The sequence below is a fragment of the Macaca mulatta genome, chromosome 6 (genome assembly GCF_049350105.2).
Source record: "Macaca mulatta isolate MMU2019108-1 chromosome 6, T2T-MMU8v2.0, whole genome shotgun sequence".
Lineage (NCBI taxonomy): Eukaryota > Metazoa > Chordata > Mammalia > Primates > Cercopithecidae > Macaca > Macaca mulatta.
In genome coordinates, this window is record NC_133411.1 from 59036628 (window position 1) to 59063766 (window position 27139).

General features: G+C 42.6%; 1 protein-coding gene across 3 annotated transcripts; it reads left to right on the top strand.

Annotated features, from left to right (window-relative positions):
• Window positions 1-13914: 13914 nt before the first annotated feature.
• On the top strand, window positions 13915-26226 carry ISL1 (ISL LIM homeobox 1). 3 transcript variants are annotated; one of them, XR_013418172.1, is made up of 7 exons: window positions 13915-14162; window positions 15008-15197; window positions 17957-18216; window positions 20096-20382; window positions 21668-21835; window positions 22126-22230; window positions 23901-24020. XR_013418172.1 is itself a non-coding variant. In XM_015140067.3 (6 exons), the coding sequence occupies exons 1-6, from the start codon at window positions 14135-14137 to the stop codon at window positions 24015-24017; spliced, it is 1050 nt and encodes a 349-aa protein (XP_014995553.1). In that variant the 5' UTR covers window positions 13915-14134; the 3' UTR covers window positions 24018-26226. The 3 variants fall into 3 exon arrangements, 2 of the variants coding, with proteins under 2 accessions (XP_014995553.1, XP_028705266.1); XM_015140067.3 differs by lacking the exon at window positions 22126-22230 and having other exon boundaries at window positions 23901-26226; XM_028849433.2 differs by lacking the exons at window positions 21668-21835; window positions 22126-22230; window positions 23901-24020 and having other exon boundaries at window positions 20096-21650.
• The last annotated feature ends 913 nt before the right edge of the window (window positions 26227-27139 follow it).

The following is a 27139-nucleotide window of genomic DNA, read 5'->3' on the forward strand; positions in this document are numbered from 1 at the left end:
CACTGCAGACTCAACCTCCCAGGCTCAAGTGATCCTCCCACCTCAGCCTCTCGAGGAGCTGGGACTAAAGGCATATGCCACCACGCCCTGCTAACTTTTTAAAGTTATTTTTTTAAGATATAGATGGTCTCACTATGTTGCCCTGGTTGGTCTCAAATTCCTGGGCTCAAGCAATCCTCCTACCTCATCCTCCCAAAGTGCTGGGATTACAGGTGTGAGCTACCACACCTGGTCTCAATTTCTTTCTTTCTTTTCTTTTCTTTTTTTTTTTTTTTAGACAGAGTCTCACTCTGTTGCCCAGGCTCCCAGGCTGGATGGAGTGCAGTGGCAAGATCTCGGCTAACTGCAGCCTCCGCCTCCCCTGTTCAAGTGATTCTCCTGCCTCAGCTTCTCAAGTAGCTGGGACCACAGGTGCCCACCACCATGCCCCGGCTAATTTTTTATTTTTAGTAGAGACAGGGTTTCACTATGTTGGTCAGACTGGTCTCAAACTCCTGACCTCAAATGATCCGCCTGCCTCAGCCTCCCGAAGTGCTAGGATTACAGGCGTGAGCCACTGCTCCCAGACTGAAATCAGTTTGTTTGTTTTTTTTTTTTTTGACTCAATTATTCCTTTACGTTCCCAGAATAAAGGAAATAATTTGTAAAATTAAGGGAAATAATTGAGTATATCTTACTCTATTATTTTCCTTACATTTCCAGAGCTTGTAACAGGAATTGTTTGGCTGCAGGTATTAGAGATGTGCCTATCTACTTTGGTAAAGGAAAGGAAGGGCTTATCATCTTAATGTGCAGGAAGTCCACAGGTAAAGAACTGTGATAGGCAGAATTCAAAGATGGCCTCCAACAGCCTCACTTCCTGTTTATACATATGTCATTTGAGTGTGGACAGGACCTGTGAATATGATAGGATGTCACTCTCATGATTAGGTTACCTTGTATGGCAAAAGTGAAAGGATTTTGCAGACGTAATTAAGGCCCCAAATCAGTTGATTTGGAGTAAATAAAAAGGGAGATTATCCTGGGTTAACAAACTTCATCAAGTGAAATCCCTTAAAAGAGGAGAAAAATTCCTGAAGAAAGAAAGATTCTACTGTTGGCCCTAAAGATGCTAATAGCCATGTTATAAACTATGGAGATCAAGGTCCTAAACTAGTTGTTGACAAGTAGTCTCTGACCAACAGTCAACAAGAAAACAAAATGGTGACCTCGGTCATACAACTGCAAAAAAAAGAAAAAAAAAAGAATTCTTTCAACAATCTGAGTAATTTCGGAAGCTGATTCTTTGCCTAGTCAAGCCCCCAGATGAGAATGATGCCTGGTTAACACCTTGATGATAGTTTTGTTAGACCTTGGGCAAAGGCACTGGTCAAGCCATGCTCAGACTTCTGACCCAAAGAAACTGAGATAATAAATGGATGTTGTTTTAAGCTGCTAAAGGTGAAGTAACTTGTTATACAGCAATATATAATTCCACAGTCCAGAGACAATATGATGGTTCTTGAAAATAATCAGTGATCCAGGCAACACCCATTGCATTTGAATTCCATCCTCAGTGTCACCCCAAAGTGAAAAGAAAGTGATGGAATTCCAGCCACAATACTCGGGTTCTAGTCAAGAAGAAGGGAAAGAAAAAAACGTCAGAGAAGTTTGTGTCAGTTGTCTGTCCCTCTTGTAAACAGTTTTCCCCGAAGACTCACATGACAACCTGTATTTATAAGCCCCACTCCTAGCTGTAAGAGAGGCTAGAAAACAGAGTATTTTAGCTGGGAATATAGCCAATAGGTAAACAAACACAAATATCAGGATTATATTAGAAAGGGAGAATGAAGTCAAGGGAACAAGGACATTTTTTATACAAATAGCAATCTCTTCCTCAGAGAGGAAAAAAATAGGAAAAATTTTCCTCACATCAATCTTTTAATGCCATTTTTTTTTGTTTTAAAAGTTTCTGATAAGAGAAAATTTGCAAAGCAGAATGCTTCTAGCAAACACAGAAATATATTACAAGACATGTCAGCTGCGTGCTTCTGATCAGAGTATAAAGAAAGGATTCTAGTCAATACTAATGCTCTTAATCTAGCTCCATCTCTTCTGCCCCTAAATGCTTCATACCCATCCCTCTCCTTAATGAAGTTATTTGCTCCTTCACTGGGTGCATGTCCTGCCCTGTGGAAGGACTCACAAATATGATCCACAAAGCAACTGACTGATCTTTTCCCTGATCAGTTATGTTTAAACCCCAAATCCAAAACACGGAAAGAAATCTTGCATTTAAACACATTACAATTAAGTCATTTCCCTTCTCCCTTCCCTCTGCCTCACAGAAAAGTCTGTGGTTGATTGATTTACTATAGAGCCAATATGACTACTTGAAAATCAGATACTGAAGTCAGCTCATAGCAAATTAAGTTTATGAGAAAAAAGGACTGGGATATGGACATACTGGAGCCTCATTCACAAGGGTCAGAAAGAGAAGGTGGCGAAACTGTCTGGAAAGCCTTGGGACGCAGCCAAGTGTCAGAGGGAGTGCCCAACGGGTATGAAGAGCTCAGATATGGATCAGGCTGACTCCAGGGTCTCATGGGCCAAGAGAAAAGGGTACCCAGGAAACGGTGTGTTTGTTCAGGTAAGCATTAGGGTGAACCAGTAGTTGATGTCTGAGGAATTTCAGTCAAAGGCAGCAGGAGCCCAACTATCTGGCTGGGGGACCATTTGATAATTCACCAAAAATTTGTAGAGACAATAGTTTACAGTAATGGTTCAGATATGGACTCTCTCCTCAAAATTTTTTTTTTTTTGAGTCTTGGAAGATGGTGGTAAACCCTATATGTAAACAAATTATAAAGTGATGTGTAGAAAAAAATAATACTCACAGAGTGCTAGGAATTATAGAATTAATTTGACCTTGGGAAAAGTAAAATATAGAGATGTTTTCTGGAAAGCCTATCTTGGGATCCTAAATAGCAGTATTACAAGATAGGAAAGTGCTTAAAATTGTAGTATTAGGCCATAGAAAATTCAGATTGGTGTTGCCGAGTAACCACCGACCAAACACCAATTAGGCTGAGCTAAACTCCTTTTTTTCTCCCTTCAAGTACCTTGTTTCATAAATGCAATGCTGCGTATTTGCCCTTTCCCCAAAACTTTATTGTAAAAATTGTGTAATAACACTAATAACAATAACAAAGAATAGGACAACACAATGCAGTTTCTTTTCTATTTTAATAGCTTTATTGAGGTATAAATGATATACAACGAACAGCTCATATTTAAAATATAATTTGGTAAGTTTTACCATAGCATACCCCCATTAAGCTATCACCACAATCAAAATAAGGCATATAAATAAGGAATATGTCTATCACTTCCAAAAATTTCCTCCAGCCCCTTTTTAATCTCTGCCCTTTACCTACTCCATCCCACAGCCGCCACTGATCTGATTTCTTTCACTATCAGTTTGTCAAACATTAGTTTGTATACCCTAGAGTTTTACATAAGTGGAATTATAGTGTCCATTTTTGTTCCGGATTCTTTTACTCAGCATATTGAGACTCACCCATGTTAAAGTATGCATCAATTGTTCTTTCCTTTTAATTGCTGAATAGTATTCCATTGTGTATCACTTACTTTTAGGCCTATCATCTTTGTTTCCTTTTCAACTCCTTTCCTTCTTTTTTCTTATTATTGACATGCTTATTATAGAAATCTTCATAATGGTACAAATGGGTAACAAAGCAGGAAAAATCAATTATAGAAAGCTTTGGCATTAGAATTAAAAACCAACCAACAAAACTAAACTAAACTGAAAACTAAAGAGTCTTTATTATTGTCAAAGTAGTAAATCTTTCTTAGAGTTATTTGAGATGCTTTGACAGACACAGAGGGGCTACTATTTCAGTCTGGGTGGCCTTGCCTAGAGCCCTCTAAACTGCACAATTTAGTGGCGCCTATTCAGTCTTACAAAGACTGTCATGTAACATGTTTTGCTTATACAAATGATCTCAATGAGGGGAGATTATGAAATGAGGTAAAATGTTAAATCTAGAAAGATAAGAGGAATACATTAAAAGTAAGGTCCTGGAAAGCCACAGGCTAATAGCTACCAATATTTTAAAAATGGTATTACCCCAAAGTGAATGTCATGAGAACTGAGGGAGAATGCAATTTTGATCACATGTGTTATCAGGAGTATTTCACTGTTGAAACACAAATTATTATTTTTTTAACAGTAAAAAATCCTTAGGTGTTCTCCATCTGCCGTGGGAAACACTTAGCAGCTTCTGCTTTTAGCCTAGCAAAGATCAACCCGACCTTGGCCAACCAGCTTGTATTTTGAAGAGTGTATTTTGTGAAACCTGTGAGTAGAGAAGGATTCATGCTTGGTAGAATTTGTTGTCTCTTTTGCTCAGTATCTTACCATGATTAATCCCCAATCCATCTTTCTCTGCTGCTGCTGTTGCTGCTGTCAGACTCATATTTCTTTTCCATAACAGACGCTGTTCAAACGTTGCTGGATTCTGGCTGGGTGTGACCTTTTATGGGGCACTGCTGCCTCCTATCAGGCTTTTATGGGCATGTTGGTTTATGCACATGTGCATTCTGACCTTGTGACCTCCAGAATAGATTCTAAGAGAACAACTGTATCTGATTTTTCTGACATTTTGGGCACCCAAACTCTTCCCAAGTGCATAGGTGCAATGAATACTCCCTTGTGGTGTGGGTTTACATTCTTCTCACATCAGAAGAACTCATCTAGGAGAATGTGAAGCCAGGTCAGAACTGCTAACATAACAACAGTGTTGCTGGCAGCCATTCAAGTTGTTTTGCATAAATTTGAGCATGAGGCAGTGTTTTCACAACATCTTTCCCTTTTTATTGTGGTTTAAGTAAGCAGTGCAAATATTTGAATTACATTTTCTGATATAACCAAGTCTGCAGAAAGGACAATGGCTAACAAAACTCTGGAAAACTTTGAAACCATTTTTTAAAATTCCTTCTCAGACCTGGTCTTTTTTCCTTTCTGAATCCTGAATCTTATTGTTAGATAAACCTAGTTATATTAAAAAGAGAAATCCGTATTATGATATTTCTAGTACTTTTAGTTTGTATTTTCTGTACTGACAGTATACCGATAGTGAGTTTACAAAGGTGAACAGTCTAGTATGACTAAAGATGCGACAAAAGTTTTTCAAATTATTGCCAAATACGCTGCTTTTCTACCATTAAAAAAAAAAAAACCCCTCAACTCAGATTTTAAAGTTTTAAATGCCAAGTTAAAATAATTATGAATCTACTGTTCCCTAGTTTCATCCACTACCTGTTTTGGATCTGGGTTTTGCCCTTAAATACCTATTCTATCAGAATGAACTGGGTTACCATGCCCCATCTCTTTATGTTCCTCTTGACATTTACTCCATGTTTTCTTTTTCTAAATAAGCTTTTCCTTTCTGTTTTCAAAATTGAATACGTTTCTCATCTTAGCCAAGCACCTATTTTCACTCTTTCTTCTGATGGTTGATAAAGTCACCCACACTCAATTCTTTCTCCAATACTATATTCAAAAGTGTAATTGTTTCCATCCACTTACATTTTCCTCTGCTCTGAGAGCTCTACTAATGTTTCTTCCTCACTGATGGCCTAACCCAAAAGAAAATGCTTGCCCTCACATGGCATATCCAAAGTTACATCAGATCTGCTATGGCTCAGGTATAGGACAACAAAGAGACATATCACATGACATTAGGGACAACTACACTAACACTTCAGAATTGGAAGAAACACATCGTCAAGACCTAAAAGATATGACTTATACTTTTTCATACATTACATGACAATCCAAAGTCAGTGAAACTACACAGAGTGTTTCTCACTGTCACCAATGGTTTGTGCAGCTTATAACACGGAGAGTATAGAGTAAATCCAAAGACTGGGCCAAGAAGATAAAATAGCACATTGTACTACGTTCTGAAGTGAGACATAAAATAATTTAGGTACTGATATTTAAGTGAAAGTCAGAAGGATTCTATTTATGGGTAACGACATAGTTTCTGATTTAGCATTACTGTTCAAGATGCAGGGATCTTCCTGGGCTAGTACATGTATCTGGAAAGAGGAGGGAGATTCTTAAAATATAGCATAGCATCAATTTAGCAACATTCAAGTGATAGCACACATCATATGATAGTTCAATGTGTTTATAACTAGAGTTCAGTCATTTTAGAGTCAGAGTTCAGTCACTCTCCAATAATAGAGTGATAGCTACATATTTGTTACACATATATGAATCCTATTATTACTATATTTTGGTAATAGGTCCTTAAATAGACATTACAGAAAGTAAAGCAATTTGTTATACTTACTTTTACTTTACATTTTTTATAAATTAGGAGTTGATGAAATTATCTACTCATATTAATTTCAATATATTAATATTTGCATTTAAAGATCAGCACAACATTGTTAAGCTACAAAAGTTAAATCGTAGTTATTCTTTACACATTGTCTAGGAGTGATTCAGGTTTTATTTCCTGCTGAAATGGTGTGACTCAAGATTTCAGAAAAATAAGTGGTAAAACACACACTGAAATGCACAACTTTAAAATGTGCATTTTGTGCACACACAGTTACAAAAACAAGAGTATTTTATGTTATCATTAACTCAAAGCAACCTAATTATGGACCACGTTGCTTGATAGGATTTTAGTTCATGAAGCTTCAGATTTTGTTCTCTTGATAAAAGCACCCTTGAATATCATTTTTAAGCCTGACAATTATTTTCCTGTAAAGAAGATGTTATATATATCAAAAATAGAACTTCAAGTTTTCTATAGAATTACCTTGTAACGTTAAACGATGGTATCATTAGCATATAATTATAACATATATAATTATACATACATGATATGTTATATACTTTCGACATCTCCCCTGTATATGAGTGTCAGGTATAGACTATTAACAAAGCCAGGTAAAATTAAAGTAGACCTATTATCATTATTACCTTTTTAACTTACGATTTATTTTTCATTTTTGGATCGAATTTTGTACAATGGAAGCATACCAGAAATAAGTCAACAATAGATGGTTAAGAAGAGGCAAAAAGATAATTGTTCCATCTTGCCTGGTGAACTCTTAAATCAACAAAGGAGGCCGCCCCTCTGGCTAATCACCCAGTGTGGGTTCTGCGCCTGACAGGAAAGCACAGAAGTGCATCTCTGCTGCGGGGAGATTTCTCTTGTTTTCTAATTCAAACATTTGCAACACAAAGTGAATAAACCTGAAAAATGCCAACTAAGAAGTTGGGTATCTGTATTTTGGAGTGATATTTAGAATTAAGTTAGTCATGAAAATATTCTGTAGCAATAACTGTGCAGTTATCGTTTCCGTACGCTGCCAACAAGGCAGACAGATGCAGAGGAAACGTCCTTACAATTTTCTGGAATGTAGACACGAAGCGCAAATTGAACCTCTGGCAGATGGCTGAAAAGGTGACTTGACAATGAGTTTGAAACAATTAAAGTGATATTCTCATGCATTCATTTCCACAATTTTATTCATTTCGAGGAAAGCCCAGATGATTGGAACATGGACATAAAGGAGGACAACCTAAGACTGCGAGTTTCATCTTCCGAAAGGTTGCATTTATAAGCAGGCTGCCCGAGGCTGCGCGTTCTTTCTCATTCTTTGCATCCAGGAGGCTGGAGGGTCTTGCAGCCTACCCCAGCTCCCCCACACTCCAACCCCATAAGGGCGGGCCACCGCCGCCCCTTTAAGTAATCCTTGGGTTTTCTGATCACTATCCTCTAGGCCAGCGATCGGATTCACCTCTTCTTTCTCGTCCCTACGGGCAACCAAGGCCATCAGGGGCCCTGGTCCCGAACGTGAGTAGCGAGATATTCACAATAAGGAACTAAGTGTGGACTCTCAGGGGTTGCGCTCGCCATCCAGGGACTGAAAGAGACCTGCGGGATGATTTTCTCCTTTCCTCTAGTCAGGACAAGGGGCGTGGATTCGGTTCAATTTTTCTGCTTCGGTCAATGGGAAGATGAAATAGAAAAATTCCCTTTCACTCGCAACACTGACTTAGGGGCTATCTAGCTAGAAGGCTGGCAAATTGAAAAACGGCGGGGGCCAAAGGGACGACTGGGGTCTCTGTTTACCGCTTCTCTCATCCCTGGACTCAGGTTAGGTTAAATTTCCAGCGACGTGTGTGCTTGAAAGCAGACAGGTGGGGTTCTTGGAAACAACATATAGCAGAGTTTCTGAGCCCCAGAAGGACCTTAAAACAGGAGTTCCTGAGCCCTGAATAAGAGGCTACCTCGGGTAAAGCGATTGATCTCTGTGCGGTGAGGCTGGGAAGGGAAGGCATTGTTGACCTTTTGGGGAGCAAGTGAATAACTCAGTCGAGTTGATGAACTGACGTTCTTTCTGAAAGGGTCGTCTCCTGGGCCCCTTTTCTTTTCTCAGTCGGCCTTTAGCAGGTAGGGAGGCAGGGCAAATTCTTCTCTCAATGTGAAGTCACAAAGAAGTGATGAGTTTTAACAGTATGGATCTTAAGTCGTAGATAATTCTAAACACACCCGCGCCAGAGTTCACACCCTTGTTCCTCTCCACGGAGTCGGAGCAGACAGCGACCTTCAAAATTGTCTCTAAAATCCCTCTCGAACAGACTGGGCACTTACTGGGATTTGAGGGGTTTTTCTTCAGCTTCCAAACTACTATTACGCGCAGAATATACTGGTAGTTGCCAGCAATGATTGCCCCCCATCTCTTTTTAAAAGTAGCCCCCGTCCACGCACCATTCAGCTTACACTGAACTGTCCCGACATGCCTTAGCCGTCAGTTTAATTCACAAAGTAGCTGTAACTCTTGACATCACCTCCGCAGCCCACCCGAGGACTCCTTTCCAGGACACCTTATGAGGCTGTTTTTCGAGCGCTGAATTCTGAGACTTAAAGGAAGGTTACTTGAGGCATCCTGGTAGATTTCCGGGCTTCCAACTCCCTCCCCTGCTTGGCTGGTAATTTTCTGCTGCTCCACCTCCTCCCCCACTTGACCTCCTCCAAGGTACCTTCGCCTCCCCTCCCCCGCTCGTTCCCAGTAAATCTCCAGCGGGTGGGGGAAATCAACCCTTTGGCGCTAAACTCTGAGCTGCCCGTTGGACACGATTGCAGTGGGGGAAATGGTGTCCGTCCTTTCAGAAAGAATGATCAACTAGATGGAGGTAACTTGCTCCACCTTTCCCGAGATCTCAGGAGGACCTATGAGTGTTTTGCTAGAATCAGGGCAGATGTAGATTTCAGCTGAACCGCTCAGGACTTGAGAGATAACTATTTCACTCTCCGGACTGCAACCACTTCCGCGAGAATCTGATACATTTAATGAAGGCTTTGCCAGATGTACGGGTCAGCGCGTCCTTGGCCCAGCACAACTTAGGTCAGCACACTGCACTCACTAGCACCAACCTGGGCTCCACGCAGCAGAACTCGGTTAAAAATCGTCTTTCGTGGTCACTTAGGAGTTCTAGGGGGCAGGGGGAAACAAGAAAAAGGTTTCACTTGACACTGCCGGCCGCTTTTGATAAGTCATAGCAAATACTTTCAGAAGCACAATTTTAAAGGGAGAATCCAAATTTCCGTCCTCGCTCGGCCGAACTCCCTGCAATCAGCTGCAGACCATCGCAGGCTCAGGACTGAACTGAGGTTTGTGGCTTCGCAGCTGCCCCGATGCAATGCCGGGAGCATGAAATTCTATCTCGGCTGAGAACCGAGCAACAGACCGCACAAGAACAGTGCCTTCTGGCCTGTCATCTGCCAAGAAATACCAGGAACGCTAGTGTCAGAAACAACTACCTGAACCCAGAAAGTAAGGCTAGGAAGCTCTGTGTGCAAAGAAAATTCTTGCTAATTCACCCAGACTGTTTTAACTGGTTAATAAAGCAACTGACACTCAACAAAACCACAATCGCAGCAGGAGTCCTAGGCATCAAAATAAGAATCACAACTAAAGGTTTGTTGTTGTTATTAACAACTGCCTTTATTATCATTGCTTAGTATTTTTTTTAAGTAAAAGGAAAGAAAAAGAGATAATCATTTCATACCCAGTGGTATCTCTTCCTTTTCTCCGAAATTAGAGCACAGATTCTCTTGATTGTTCCTCAATAAGCCACCACCACCAATGGGAAGAGAGGCAAATTGGTTCTAAACACCCACACCCCGTTCCGGTGGAATATAGTTAATCCTAACTCCTTTAAAACGCACATAATTTTATCTGACCCTTGGACATGATTAAAGATACTGAGGGCTTATATAGCCTTATTCTACATGACTAGAGACTACACATAAAAGATAAAAACAGGAAAAGGGATACATATGCATCTACTCAATATCCATTTTTAGAGGTAAATAAAATGTTCCTGTTTCACTTTGGCCCCCAAACTATATACGATTGTGGACATCAGAAAATATAAACCCTTCAGGTATATATATATTTTCATCTGAATACCTTACTCAGTGAAACTAGCAGTGTAACTGTTATTCTACTCTTTCAAACCTGATTCTGATGTGAGCTAAACATATAGCATCATCTCCCTGGGAACAAATTCCCAAATTTATACCTTCATTGGAAAGCTGATCAAAGCCCCTCTTCCCTTCCCAATCTTGGTTAAATGAGAAGGAATAAGTTGTCTGTTTGTGACTTCCCAAAGAACCAACTTAAAATTCATTTGTATGTGCCAGAGGTTATTGGGAGATCAATAAATGCTAAATGTGTAATTTTACCTTTCAATTGGAATTAAAACCTATTCAGATTTTTGAAGGTAGCTTGGGAGCATGATGTTTGTTCAGGAATCTGTATCTGACATTAAGTTTGATGTGGAATGTTTAAATTGTAATTAAAGCAGAGAAAGCAACAGTATACAAAAACACAGGTCTAAGAGCCCACCAGGAGGTTGAGTGTTAACAGCCACATTTTGGAAGTTGTATACGAGTGCACATGGGTAGATGCCACAGATGCCAGAGGAACTTACGTTTCAGTATCCCTTTTATATTGAAAGACACTGTCGGATATATTGAGGCAGCCTGGAGGTGATGGGGACTATACTTAATAACTACTCATACTCCTCTTTTTCTCAGTAAAGGAACTCAAACCAGAGATTCACACTATTGCCGTTTTCAAGGATATATTTTCGACCTAACAATATACAAAGGTCAAAACGAGTCCATTTTTGAGAGGACAGGGTCTAATCCTCCCTTTGAACACAAGAGGTCGCTCCTGTAATCAAGTATTAAGGAAAAATTGCTAATCAGTTTTATGTATTCTCTAGAAAACAAAATTTTACAGATATATTTGATGTACTAAATCCACATACAGCAATCAGCTGAGGAAATGAGAATAGTCCATGATCAATTTAGAACTTCAAGGTGAGGTAAAACTACAAAGCCTGCTATTCTAACTTGGATTTTAATATAAAATGTATCATGATACATGCACTGAACTTCAGAGCATGTCCATCATGGTGGGGGTCCCTCAAACGTCTCCTTTTAATGCGGGTATCTTCACCATGCGTCTTGCTTCTATCAGTTTAGGAACTAAGAAAACACTTGTTTACAACAATGGTGCAGAATGAAAAGAAGAAAATGTTGTCTTCACCATTAAGGTGAAATTGCCTGTTACTAAAGGTTTCCCCTAAGCCACATGCCAGTTTTTCTACTTGGAATTGTTATCATCTGCAATAATTCTTTGTAATGCAATAGCTTATTGGTTTAGGGAGTTAAAATACCACACTATGTGTGGGAGGTGGGGGCTGGTTTGAAGGAAGATGGATAGTGAGGGTGCTTTGTGGATCTCAAATATAAGTCATCAGGCTTCTGGTAGCTTCTGGTGTTTAATTCCATCTTATAAACGTGGCATGATAGAATATGACTGGGTAAAACTCTCCATTTTCTGGCATTGTGGTGGTTATCTTTTTTTTACTAGGGTCAACATGTTTATCTATATGGGAAACACGCCCGAATACTGGGAAGATTTGCTTCGTGTTGAGATTATCAGCATCAGCTTTGCAAAAACAGCTTGACAAAAGGCTCCATACATTTAATACCAGAGTCTAGAAACAGACAGACACACACACACACACACACACACACACACACACACAACTGGTAAACTTATCAGCCTAGGTCTATTCAACTTTCACTTTCATACACGCGCTACAAAATAACATAATAAAAATGGAAGGGAAGAGAGATCCAATTTGAAATCCTCCTTGAGAAAAAGCAAAACAAATCAAAACGAGTTCCTGGGGAAGAAAGCCTCAGTTAGGTCAAGAGGAAACTTTTGCATCTTAAATTCCCTTTCTGCTTTGGAGAGGCATTACCCGTTCAAGCTCAGCCAATACGACCGGCCAGGACTTAAAGCTCTTATCAAGGGTTAGATTTTGCGAAAGATACAAAGAAAGGAGTTTCCTAACACACCGGGTCTTCTCACGGCAACAAGACACCGAAATTAAGCCTACTATGGTTTGTGTCTGTAGGCCTTTTTAGATAAAACTGGCAGTCCCATTAGATAAGAAATGGCTTTTTAGAAGCTTTGGGGGAAGCGCGGGGGTTCTTCGTGGCCTTCCTGTGACTTTGTCTTTGGCAGACTGTAAGAGATGATGGGAACACGTAAGAATGATTGAAAAAGGTTACCGGCGAGTTGCACCCAACAATCTTCTCTCTCCAAGTAGTTTCCTGAGAGAAAATTATTATATATCAACGCCTAGGGACGGGAAATAGATCTTCCACTGTTCTGTAATAAATCCCTCCCTACTCGCGCCCTTACACTAATGCATTGTTTAAAAATCTCCAGTCATGGAGACTTGTCCTTATAATTATCAAAACACCACAGCTAGCTGCACAAGTTTGCTTAAAAACAAAGGGCAGGAGACCAGCAGAGAGAGGAATTGGACAGTATATAAAAACCTTACAAACTTTAGACTACTGAAAGATCATTTCGCTCTTTGGCTTAGGGTTAGTGAACTTCAATTCTAGAGTTTAAACTGAAAAGCAGACCTCGCGGGTCTGAAAGACAAAAAGTCCGCGGAGTCAACTTCATTTTACCCGTGCGTTCCAACCTGCTTGTCCGCAACAGCAAGAAGCGCTTTTCCTCCCACCCCACGTTTTTAGATATCTGAGGTCGGGGAAGACGGAGTTACGGTGTAGCAGTCACGAAACAGTTCCTCTGGATTTAATCATCCTATTTCCAATTCTTCTTCCCCTAGCGCGCCGAGCGCAGCCAGTTCTGGAGGGAACTCCCCCTCCCGAGCAGCCAAGGCGGGCTAGGCCCCGGGGATGTGCGCCACGGCGTGGGACCAAACCAAGATAAACGCCCTGCTCCAAGTTCCCCCCGTTTCCTAGAGCCCGGGAGGGACCTCGTCAACAGGTAGACCTACCCACCGGCCACTCGCCACGAGCGGCAGAAAGTGAGCCCCGCGCGCAACGCTGCCATTCGGACTGCGGGGACCCCAGGAGCGGAGGGCGGAGGAGTAGCGCGACAGGAGGCGAGGGCGCAGACGGCACGGCCGGGAAGGAACGCGGGAGGGGGCAGAAGGAAGAGGAGGTGAAGGAGAGGGAGGCCAGAGCCAGAACAGCCCGGCAGCCCGAGCATCGGGGGAGAACGGGCTGAGCCCGGAGCAAGTTGCCTCGGGAGCCCTAATCTTCTCCCGCGAGCTCGCCGAGCGGTCAGTGGCGCACAGCGGCTGCGAGACTGAAATATGATAATCAGAACAGCTGCGCCGCGCGCCCTGCAGCCAATGGGCGCGGCGCTCGCTTGACGTCCCCGCGCGCTGCGTCAGACCAATGGCGATGGAGCTGAGTTGGAGCAGAGAAGTTTGAGTAAGAGATAAGGAAGAGAGGTGCCCGAGCCGCGCCGAGTCCGCCGCCGCCGCAGCGCCTCCGCTCCACCAACTCCGCCGGCTTAAATTGGACTCCCAGATCCGCGAGGGCGCTGCGCAGCCGAGCAGCGGCTCTTTCAGCTTTGGCAACCCCAGGGGCCACTATTTCCCACTTAGCCACAGCTCCAGCATCCTCTCTGTGGGCTGTTCACCAACTGTACAACCACCATTTCACTGTGGACATTACTCCCTCTTACAGATATGGGAGACATGGGAGATCCACCAAAAAGTAAGAGGCTATTTTACCTTGTGGGGCTCGGTGTGCTGTTCTTGTGCGGGGTTCTCTCTCAGGCACCGGCTGAGGTGCCAAGGGCTCTTTGGAGTTGGAGTCATTGCCTGGAGAAAGAGAAAAGGTGGCTTTTTCTTGTTGCCGCCGCGCCTGCATGCTTACTGTCGGTTCTTATCTTCGGGAAACTGATCGTACCTTGTGTTTGAATTCGCCTGTGTACCCTCCAAAACCCTAGCTTTTTGGTGCTAAGCGGTGATTTCCTCCTGGGGAATCCTGAGCTCTCCGAGAAGGTTATTATGTTGCAAAGGTTTGCCTGCACAGTCAATACCCAGAGATGTGAATTAGCATTAGATTTGCAAAAGAGTGACAACTGTATTTATGCCTGCTCTTGCTAACAATATCCAGTCCTATGTGCTATTTAAGAGCGTGCTTCATGGAAAATATAGACATCCCTGCATTCACTTAACGCTTCTAGTCAAAACCTTTTCTTTGACTTGACTTATCCATAATCTTTCCCAATGATTATAGCAAAGAGGAAGGAGGGGGATAAAAAGAAATACAAAATGAGCGGGTTTGATTGCGTGCTAGGCGTACAAATGTAGACTATTCCAATCTGCATTTTACATATATTCCACCTCCTTTAAAAATGAGTTAAGGTTTTGATGGCACACTTCAATTACCATCCCAAAGTGCAATACTCTTAAAAAAAAAAAAAAAAAAAAAAAAAAAAAAAAAAGAAACCTCACAGAGTACGCCCTATAAGAGAACAGAGAACGACACTAAAAGTGTGTTTATCTCTGTAGGAAGTAAACGCTTAGTCAATCATGTATTTATTTTCATTTCAGAAAAACGTCTGATTTCCCTATGTGTTGGTTGCGGCAATCAGATTCACGATCAGTATATTCTGAGGGTTTCTCCGGATTTGGAATGGCATGCGGCATGTTTGAAATGTGCGGAGTGTAATCAGTATTTGGACGAGAGCTGTACATGCTTTGTTAGGGATGGGAAAACCTACTGTAAAAGAGATTATATCAGGTATGGCATTTACACTCCTTCCTTAATTTTGTGAGATTTCCCTTACTCTCCCCACTCTTTATGTATTATTTGGTGTGGCTTTGTCTTTTTGTGGTTTGCCTCTGTGGAGTCATGCAAGCCAAAGTTACCCTGTACATGTGTTACAAAAATCAAGCTGTGCTGTTCATTTGATTTTTTAGTGGAGAAAAACAAAAACCCTTAACAGTGGTATTCATAATTCTGGGGTATTGAGGCTTGTTTAATTACTCTTGGAATTTATGATGCACAAATTATTTTCCTCTTTCACTCTCCCCCTTACAAAACAAAATTTTTAAAAGATGGAGAAGTTTGGGTCTTTAACTTTAAAATAGGGTCGACTTTTATTGTATAGTGCAGTGTTCTGTTTGTTTTAGTCCTTTTTAAAATTAGTAACTTACAAATTTTTTTGGTGACATCAATGCAATAGGTGAAATAAAAGTTTGACCGAAGCATATTTACAAATGTACTTTGAAAGAGCGAGTACAGGTATTGCTCCTTTTATTTTTTGGGTAAGACTTCCTTCTGAGAAAAATTTAAAACCAACCTAAATATTCCTTGCAGAAAACACCGGAAACTTAATCTTTTTAAATATTAACCCTTTGGTGACATCTAACTGTCTCTTCTTTCTTATCTTATCTGAGCTGATGAATTAGAGCAGATCAAATTGCCCATCATCTGTCTACGAACAATTGGTATATTTAGATAATTGAACAGCTTCCTTTCTCACATTAAAATCTGGTAACTGATAAAATGAGCGAATTGTCCAAATTGACAAGACTGAAACCACATAGGAACTTTCTGAGTTTGGTTTTGTTGTTTTGGAGAGGTTTTTTTTTTTTTTCCCCCTCCAATTTATTCTGCATCAGGCTTTGCTAATCTCAAGTTTTCTCTGACTTGTGTGTATATATCAGAAACTTTGTTTTTTGCCTTAGAAAGCCAGTAGAGTCTCCCAAGAAAATTGTATGTGTTTTATTAACAAACAGAAGAGATATCACCATCATTATTATGTTAAATAGCAAAATATCACTTTTTAAATGTCTGGTGGCTGTTAACAAGTAATTAATTAGCTTTTGTAAGGCAAATGGTTTCTGAAGCTTGAGAGCTTTTATTAAAGTTTAATTAAGATTTAATATACAGTCACAGTTTGCTCCTGCTCACTTAGTATCCAGCATTTCTTTCTTCTTTTTTATAAACCATGACACGGAGAGGATAATCTTGGTAGATAAAATTAACCTGGTTGGGGGAGGTTAATACTTTAGAGAGGGAGTGAAAGGAAGTAAGGGAAGTCGGGGTACAGGAAGGGGGAGGGATTTTCTAAATTGTGTGGTCACCGCCAAAGTCAAGTCTTCACCCTATGAAATGGAAGATCTCACATTGAGTAGGCGGAGGGAGGAAAAACTTCTGAATCCACCTTCTAACCTCTGACAAATGAGCGTTTTCATAGTTTACTAGATTGGTGTGTAAACGCAAGATTCTAGAGAAGGAGAGTCCACTTCAGGAGTATCTTTACTCCTGTGGAAATAGTATTTTGCTCAATTGCACACAGGTTTGCATGTGCCTACTTCTGGATATACACATTTGTAGAAGGACCTAATCATTTTTACCTTCTCTCCACTCTCTCTCAACTCTCTCTCTCTCTCTCTCTCTCTCTGTGTGTGTGTGTGTGTGTTTGTGTAATCTTGTAGTTGTAAAAGCAGAACAGACTGAACAGTTAGATTTCCACATCTCTCGTTGGAGAAGCAGTATGCGTCCTCCTGTTATGTGGATCTTGTCCTCTCTCTCCCATTCTTTCTGTTTGTAGGAATGCCCCAGCTTCTGTTATTCCTGAAAGATGGAGAAGGGGCCAGGGAAGTGCAGCCTAGATGGAACCTATAAAGATTGTCCCTTGGTAAGGAAAGGCCAGCAGTGAGAAAGACCTGAGAAGTGGGTCTTTGCATTTTTTCAGTCTGGTCATGGTTTTCAAGAAAATTGAAATAGAGGTAGATGATTCAACAACTTGAAAAAGATTGAGGGAACAGACACAGATTTAAAAAAAAATAATAATAATACAAGGAAGAATGAAGAGGACATGTTCTGTTAACATTGCCGCCTGAAGAAAGTCTATAGTTGGAGAAAGACTGGAAAGTACTTGTGCAAAAGGAGATGTGGAAACGCTCAGAGGTTTCATTTTGTTATTCTGCTTGTTTATTTGTGAGTGTTTGCAAACCGAGTGGGGTGACAATCCCCTTCTCCTACCTCCTTTTTCTTGGAAGGAGGACTTTGTGTTGCAGTTTTAGACATTTCTAGCAGCAGAATTTGGGGGATAGGGAAGTGAAAGTGTGGCTGTCGGTGACCACCAGAGTCTTTCTGGCTTCCTTCCTGCCGAGATCTGCAAGATCAACCTGGGACTGATGGCTAGAGCAGCAGCCCGAGTCAGGAATCCAATACATTTTCTGTGGTACAGGCTAGGTGTTTTGAACTAAGAGTTACCGCCTAAGACAGAGGTTCATCGGAAAGGAAACGGGAGTAAAAGGGAGGAGGGAGGAAGGGGAAAAGAGAGATGGGGGAAGGAAGAGAGACAGGGAGGGAGAGAGCAGGGTTTCATTTCTGTCCTTCTGTTCCCAACTTCTGTTTGGAAATGTTGTTTACTTGGGGCGTCTTGCCCGGGATCTTGGGCCAGGGAAGTGCCCGCCTGAAGTGACCCCCTCTTCCTGTGCTTCTCTCCCCGCTCTGGGCCTCCCCCGCTACCCCGCCCCGCACAGGTTGTACGGGATCAAATGCGCCAAGTGCAGCATCGGCTTCAGCAAGAACGACTTCGTGATGCGTGCCCGCTCCAAGGTGTATCACATCGAGTGTTTCCGCTGTGTGGCCTGCAGCCGCCAGCTCATCCCTGGGGACGAATTTGCGCTTCGGGAGGACGGTCTCTTCTGCCGAGCAGACCACGATGTGGTGGAGAGAGCCAGTCTGGGCGCTGGCGACCCGCTTAGTCCCCTGCATCCAGCGCGGCCACTGCAAATGGCAGGTACTCCTCTGCCCGGCTCGGGTAGGCAGGCGCCAGGTTAAGCCAGCCTGTGTGCCGGCGGCCAACAACAACCAGGGTAGCTACAGGAGTGGTGGTAGTGTTTGCCTGCAGTTAAATGAAGTGTTTTGTATGCAATTTGCTTGCGCTGTGCTCTGCTCCTTTGCAGCAAGGTTCAGTGCACTCACTGTCTCCCTTGATTCCCCGAGCACACCTACACCGTCTGTGTGTCTATATGGTTACACATAAATGTACACCACTTGTGTACACGTGTATACACACGTCCAAACATTACTTCCAGTTCGCTTTGGTCTCCAAACCTTGGCTTGCTGAAAACGGGCTTCAGCTCTCAGCCAGGTATTCTCCTGCTGCCTAATTAAAGGGGCGGAGCCCCGGGTCCCTGGAGCTTCATCCTTTAACCCAATGAAGGAAGCTTAGGTGGCCTGAAGTCATTTAGTCTCCCAAATCCTTTTTCCTTGTGAGTTGCTTCACGGTCGAAAATTTTTTTAAATTTTTTATCTTTTTGTGAGAGACCAAGACTGAAAAGATACAATTTTAAAAACTGCAGGCCATTGCACAGAGCTATAATTTAAAACTGTCAACAAGCTAATCTGCAGTAATTGCCTTTTAAAGGGAGCCTGTTTCTTTAAATCATTCATTCTCTATGATTTGGTGAGAATTTCATCTTCAGGCCCATGGTTGTAGCTCTAAATTGACCCCATAGGTGTTGGCCTGACACTAGGGGGTTGTAGAAGGTGCAGGATGTGTATCATATAGATAAGAGGACTCATTCCCAAGGAAGAGGAGTGGAAACCCGGTAAGGTTGGTCAGGACCAAAGTCGTGGGTAAGAAGGTGGACAGTGTTTCCAAACCTGACTTTCTGTCATGAGTAGATCGACTCCTTTGCAGTTTTAAAGTATAAGTTCCCACTAAACACTGAAGGTGAGGAAACTATAGCGCTCCCTTGCCCTTCTGCCTTCTGGCAGCTCTAAGAATTCTGTTCAGGGGGATTTGTGACTAGTGTGCACCGGGGCAAGGCCAGGGGTGGTGCTCCTGTTCAGTGGAGCCTGCACTCTGCTTGCCGGGAAACACAGAGGAAGCTAAAATACCAGGAGGGAGGCGGGGGACATATCCCAGCCACCGTTTATCTAGAGCCTAGGCAGCTCAACAGAGTTTCCGTTTTCTACTGCTTGGAGTCTGCCCATCTCAGGAACATCCATGTATTACTTTAGATTTAATACGAAGGAAGAGCAAGGATTGGAGATATGGCAGAAATAGCGAAAGTCTTCAGCCCCTTGACATGATTGTCCTCTCGGACTGAAGTTCAAGGTGTGCTGGCAGAGTTCTCAGCCTTCCCCTTGCAGAAATCCCTGCTCGTGTAGTATTTATGGCTGTCCCTGAAGTGCTCTGCGTTCTTCCTTGTACCCTCTGTGGCCTTGGCCCAAGAGAAAATTCTGAGCCTGGAGAGGGTGGTAATCAATGTAACTGGGACCCAGTCTGGGCACAAGGAAACGAGAGAAAGGAGGAGAAACAGTGCTGAAAAATGCCATGCCTGCTGCGAACAGGGGGACAGATTTTAAACCTGCTTCCCTTGGCTAACACTTTGTTGACACGAGGAGGGGCGGGTGCTGCATTCCAGCCCGGGATTACTCAGCATTGACCTCTGCAGATTAGAGAGGAAGATTTTATTCTCCCTTTCACCCTCTTCGCCCCACCTCTGCCGCCCCCTGCTTTGTGTGCCGAGGCTGCAAACACTAGCCATTGTCCTGGAGTTTCTCAGGCGGGCGGGCAGGCGAGCGAGTTAGCGCAGGCGGGCGGGCGAGCGAGGGCGGGCGGGGAGCGAGCGGCCAGCCCAGCGCTCATGGCGCTTCTTGCCCCGCAGCGGAGCCCATCTCCGCCAGGCAGCCGGCCCTGCGGCCCCATGTCCACAAGCAGCCGGAGAAGACCACCCGCGTGCGGACTGTGCTGAATGAGAAGCAGCTGCACACCTTGCGGACCTGCTATGCCGCAAACCCGCGGCCCGATGCGCTCATGAAGGAGCAACTGGTAGAGATGACGGGCCTCAGTCCCCGTGTGATCCGGGTCTGGTTTCAAAACAAGCGGTGCAAGGACAAGAAGCGAAGCATCATGATGAAGCAACTCCAGCAGCAGCAGCCCAATGACAAAACTGTGAGTGGCTCTGGGGCCAGGCAGGGAATGCGAGGGGGAAGTAGATGCGGCGTGCGAGGTGCGTTCCTGGTGCCCAGTCTGGCCGGCGCGCGGTTTTCGATCCTGCTCCTGGGCAGGAGTTTGGCCGGGACTGCCCCTCATCCCCACCCCCACCCATTCTTGGGGGAGAGGTTACCCGGCTCCGAGTGGGGAAGCTTGGAGGCTCCGTACGCCAGGGGAGCGGCAGCCAGGTCCCAACCTTGTGGGTGGGCTCATGCCCTTCCTCGTCGCCTGTACCTGCGAACCGGAGAAACGCCGTCCTCCCCTCCGAGGGCGGGCGGCAACGAGGTTTGGCCCGGGTTTTGCCAACCTTCAGATCGTCAGTTCCTCACATACAGTAGAAGAGGGAGGGATACTAACACCTTGGGTTCCTACCTACATCCAGGGATTCCGTGGGCAGGTCGCCCTGTGAGCCCCCAGGGCGCACTGTACTTTTGAGTAAGGTACAGTGCGCCTTCAGGCTGAGGAGTTCCCCCAAGGTGACCCGCATGCCCAGAGCACCCTCTGCTCCAGGTGAAGCCCAGGCCTCCACAGAGACTTGCACCAGTATCCACTGTTATCTTGGGCCCACGGAAGCACCCACTCTGCAGGCTTCCTGGTGAAGTTAAGCTAGAGTTTCTTTTCTTTCTTTCTTTTTTTTTCTTTTACTGCTTTGGCCCTATTTTTAAATGCCATAAAACCTGCTGTCATTAAACTTGGCAGGCTGGCCAAGACTGGGCCAGGGCACTTTCTGAGTTGGTTAGTGCATAATAGCACAATAGGAACCAGATCCAAATGCTTTGGGGGCGATGGAGTCGGGGGCTGGCGCTTCCTTGAGGAGAACTACTTGGAAAAAATCTGCAGCTTACTGAAACTGCCCAGAAAACCACCCTGTCTAGAGGCAGAAGGGAGACCCTGCTTACCTCAGCTTTCTAGTTCTGGGAAGCTATGGCCTGAGAAGGCAGAGGGGAGGAATTGGGCTGAGCTGTGAAGGTAAGGGGGAAGAAGAAAGTTAAAGTAGAATTTGGTTTAATAAGGTCCATGCAGACCTAATAGTCCAGCCCACAGAGGCAGAAACACAAAACACAATAAAACAAAACTGAACTCTAGCTAATATCCATAGGTACAGCAGATTAACTGAGTCAATAAAGGCCACTATATAGATAAGATAATACCAGGGTATATTTGCTTAGCCTGTGCAGACAACGGAGGGAGGGAATTTGCTCATTAACATGTTGGGATTGGTGGGGGGGGGGCCTATTCACAGAATATCCAGGGGATGACAGGAACTCCCATGGTGGCTGCCAGTCCAGAGAGACACGACGGTGGCTTACAGGCTAACCCAGTGGAGGTACAAAGTTACCAGCCACCTTGGAAAGTACTGAGCGACTTCGCCTTGCAGAGTGACATAGATCAGCCTGCTTTTCAGCAACTGGTAAGTGTCAGCTCCCAGATGGAAGAGGCTGAATTCCCAACAGGGGACTCTGGTTTAACTGTCACACACTGAAAGATTCAGTGGGGAGGGTGCCTTCTTGGGCTCAGGGTTGGGGAGAAACCAAGGAGATGGGTAATGAAGAGAAGGGAGACAAATGCAAGGAAAACGAACCTCTTATGCATCTTTTTTTTTTTTTTTTTTAATGAGACTGCATAATTTGACCATATAGGTTGAATTTTCTATCAATCAGGACTTCTTTGAAGGATTAATTTCAAGGTACCTAACTCTAGGTAGCATGTGCCAGAAGATGTACAGTGTTGGAGAATCATACATCTTAGAATTTTAGAGTTGTCCAGGACTTCAGGAAATCGTCTTGGCATTTCAATCAGCAATTAGTAAGTTTATCCTTCCTGAGCATCTAGAGAATGGGATATATAAGGACCCAAATCAAGGTGATTGTAGTTCATAATCAATGCTATAATACATAATCAGTGTCGTTATCAATAAACAGCAGCCACATGTCTGGGTGCAGTTTTCAAATATATCAATAAAGATTATTCAAATAGATCAATACTTTTTGTTACGGTATCCGTTGCTGGGAATGTCTTAATCTAAAATGTAGAATCATTTAAACGTTTTCAAGTGTATGAGTTCAAATGTCATAGAGACACACACCTTGTACCATGTATAGCAAAAGGGACATGAGCTCTACCAATCAGAAGTAAAGTGTTTAATCTGTGAAAACCTTAACATGTTTTCCACATCCAGTGAAGAGAAAATTAATTCACTTTTTGCCTACAAAAGGCGTAAAGAGTCAAGATGAGTAAGAACAATAAATATATATCCTTCGTAATATGCTGTATTTATATATATATATGATTTTTTTTCTTGAAGAGTAATCAGCCTTATAGAATCTTGTTTCATAAAATGTAAAGATGTATCGCGAAACCTTGTTCCCTTTTTTGGAAATGAACCTTTAGTTGAGGTTAGCTTTTTACCCTCATATTTACCTGAAGGGTATTTGCTTTCTCAATGTCAACAGTTAGGTAATTGGCCAGAGGCAAGTGGTTAAAAGGGCTTGGCCCCAGGCTGGTATTTGCAAATGCTAAGTGGGTACAGAGGCTAGAAGTCCCTTAATCTCATATTGGAAAAATTTACTGTAGAAAGAAATGTAGGCTCTGGAACTAGGAAAAAAAATTATTTTAAGGCCATTAATCTGTTGAGTTATTTGAACGAAACCTGAATCACAGAAGGAAGCTAAGGGGAGGGTTCAGGGCAGCCAAATGTTTGCACTTTCTGAAACTTTAGTGTCAGATGAGAGCTGTGGAAGGGAAGCTGAGGCAGGGGTGTGCATGGTTAGAGAAGGTTTACAACAGCAGTACAATGTGTTTATGGTTAAAGAAGGAGTCAGATATTTAAGAAGGAGTCAGATATTAGGGTTAAAAGAAGGAATCAGAATGGGATGATGTCATAATATATGGGTCTCATTTTGGAAGGAAGAGCCTGATGTAAAGAGAGAGAGAGAGAGAAAGGCCAAAAGGCAGGAGGACCAACAAGGAAGAATGCCCAAGCTATGAGCCTGCTGAGGAGTTAATCTTTGTTCTGTGGAGCCTTCTCTCAATCTCCCGTCAAAGGATCTGAGCCTGTTAACGGATTTTTCAACTGAAGAAGAGAGTCTTTGATGCCTAGAGACTGAGAGCTCGCCTACTCCCAGGGCAATATGTAGCCAGCAGGATAATTTTATCTTGAGCATGCATAGTAGAGTTGTGATGCCATTTTACAGTGGGAAACACATTTGTTCTTAAATAATTTAATGTAACATAATGTTGGAATTTCAGTTTCAGTTAAAACAGAGATCTTTTGGAAGATGGGAAAGCGAGAGGATTTCTTCTCAAGTTTTTCTCCTCTAGGCTTTCTCTAAGCTTATTAAAATTCAGTTATCTATGTGGGTATCTTTACATATCTATCTACACAAACATTTCTACATACACAATATGATGAGTTTATAATCTTTTTATGAATACTATTCCAGTGTCCTTTATTTATTTCTCAACCTTCTATGCAGGTCAATTTTTCAGAAGGAGGACCGGGCTCTAATTCCACTGGCAGTGAAGTAGCATCAATGTCCTCTCAACTTCCAGATACACCTAACAGCATGGTAGCCAGTCCTATTGAGGCATGAGGAACATTCATTCTGTATTTTTTTTTCCCTGTTGGAGAAAGTGGGAAATTATAATGTTGAACTCTGAAATGAAAGTATTTAACAACCCAGTCAATGAAAACTGAATCAAGAAATGAATGCTCCATGAAATGCACGAAGTCTGTTTTAATGACAAGGTGATATGGTAGCAACACTGTGAAGACAATCATGGGATTTTACTAGAATTGAACAACAAACAAAACGCAAAACCCAGTATATACTATTCAATGATCTTAGAAGTACTGAGAAAAATAAAAAGACGTTTTTAAAACGTAAAGGATTTATATTCAAGGATCTCAAAAAAAGCATTTTCATTTCACTGCACATCTAGAGAAAAACAAAAATAGAAAATTTTCTAGTCCATCCTAATCTGAATGGTGCTGTCATTGCCTTGCCAAACAGGAGCTCCAGCAAAAGCGCAGGAAGAGAGACTGGCCTCCTTGGCTGAAAGAGTCCTTTCAGAAAGGTGGAGCTGCATTGGTTTGCGATGTTTTAAGTTGACTTTAACAAGGGGTTAGTTGAAATCCTGGGTCTCTTGGCCTATCCTGTAGCTGGTTTATTTTTTACTTTGCCCCCTCCCCCCTTTTTTTGAGATCCATCCTTTATCAAGAAGTCTGAAGCGACTTTAAAGGTTTTTGAATTCAGATTTAAAAACCAACTTATAAAGCATTGCAACAAGGTTACCTCTATTTTGCCACAAGCGTCTCGGGATTGTGTTTGACTTGTGTCTGTCCAAGAACTTTTCCCCCAAAGATGTGTATAGTTATTGGTTTAAATGACTGTTTTTTCTCTCTATGGAAATAAAAAGGAAAAAAAGGAAAATTTTTTTGTTTGCTCTTGCATTGCAAAAATTATAAAGTAATTTATTATTTATTGTCGGAAGACTTGCCACTTTTCATGTCATTTGACATTTTTTGTTTGCTGAAGTTAAAAAAAAAGATAAAGGTTGTATGGTGGTCTTTGAATTATATGTCTAATTCTGTGTGTTTTGTCTTTTTCTTAAATATTATGTGAAATCAAAGCGCCATATGTAGAATTATATCTTCAGGACTATTTCACTAATAAACATTTGGCATAGATAAATAAATAAACACAGTGATCCAGGGTTCCTCTTTTATGTTTACAAACAAGCTATTCAAATGTCTGAAAGTAAGGATTGCATGTGAATTGGAGTAAACTGACACACAATTGGAGCGATGTTGTATTGCAAATAGTTAAGGTTGAGTTTGCAAGTTTGGGTTTCAATAGTTGGATCAAAGTTGGTTGGAAACCCCTTAGCTCTCAGCTATGATAATGCTACTGGTTTTGTGAAAATGAGATGCTGTTCTCTGTCCTGACCCCTCTTTCCTTCCCCCAATCTCTTCCTTGCCGTACCCCACCCATCCACCTACCCCAAATAGGAAAATGGTCTTCTTTAAAATGGCTTTTGATTCAGAGTCACTGTTTTATTTTTTTAGAATAAGTGATTTATACCAAAGGCTCCTGCTTGGGATTGTTGAAATGACCTGTATGTCAAATATATAAGCTCTTGGTAAAAGAGAGGCTTTCTGCCTAGCCAGTGAGGTATGACCATTATTTACCAGTGGCGGCTGTCAGCCGATTGAGAAATGCTGCTGTATTTGTGCAAAAGGAACAGTCCTAGAGAAGAGAGTATGCTCTGCAATTCCCAGAGCAGTCAGTGTATGCATTTTCTTGCCTCTTCTCCCCTCTCCCACCTCCGATTTGTCCCTTCCGCAAGTCCAATTTCAAAAATCTTGGGAAAGATGACTGGCTATGGGGAGAAACACGGCATATATTCTGTTGGGAAACCACCTTTTATGGGGTGGGGTAGCAGGTCGTGTGCTTTGCTGAACCCATCAGCTATCAGAGTCACGGGCATGCTCTCTGGGATAGACTATTCCCCCTCTGCACCCCGCCGCTCCCCCCCGCCCCCAGCAATAGTTCAAGTGCTAGAGCCAGAACCCTGGAAAAGATAAATGGCACTGCCTGAAATTGGGCTTCTTGGTGCTTCTTCGTTTGCTGGCGTCGGATTAGGATTTGGGTCTCCACCCTGTTCCCTCGCCTCCCTTTAAAACCCCCACCCCAGGATGATGCTTTGACTCTGGAAACTGCATTCATTTGTATGCGCGAGTGTAATGCCGTTTTCAGTACCTGACAATTCTTAATAAATGTGAAAGCTAAAGTACCCTAATCGTGTGTCGTGTGGCATACCCCTCTGGGCTCGATAGGGTGAGGTGGAGGCTATGTCCCCCAGCTCTCAAGTTGCTTTCACCCTCTCCAAACCTGCCGCAAGTCTGGAAGCCAGCCTCAATTAGGCTTTTGTTTGGGTTGGTTCTACATAACGGGTTAATTGCAGGCTCTAACGTGGGGGCAGAGAGAAAACAAACTTTGCATTGAAAATGTTACAGTGCATTAGACATGCCCGTTGATTACTTTGATTGTTGTGTCTAATTCTTGACAGAGGGGTAATAATTTGGCCGGTGGTAATAATGGCTTGCAGTCTTCTGCTGAGAAAAACAAGAGTTGTGTCTTATCTCACATGGATCTTCTCCGGGAAAGGTTTTGTTTGTTTGTTTGTTTGTTGTTGTTGTTTTTAACTCAGATCTCCCTCCTCTAATCTCTTGCCAAGGGACTTTACTGTTTTAGCTTCCCATTCACTATTTCTATTGTTCTCTTTTTTCCTTTTTCCTCACCATCATAGCTGAAATGGCAACTAATATGCATGTGTAAGGAGGGCAGGTTCAATGTGAATATTGGTGTCATGCCTGCAAAGTTATTGAGAGTCCAAGCCTTCCTTACTTGGAAAACACCGGACCCGCTTCCCCAGCCATAGCCTCTGGTGGACTCAAAAATGTTAGGGACTAGAGATGGAAAACACTTTCTTTAGGGTTTGAATGCAATAGAGGTACTTAAGGGAGGCACCCATCTTTGTGAAGCTTTTTCCTCCTCGAATTGATTTCTAAGATTAAGAATATGTTTACATGTTTTGGTGGGGAGCGGTGATGTTTTACATATATAGATGTCAGTCTATTCTGAAGTCCATCGCTTGAATTTAACCACAATAATTTAGGGAGGGGGTGATGAATGATTTGGTTTCACTTGCT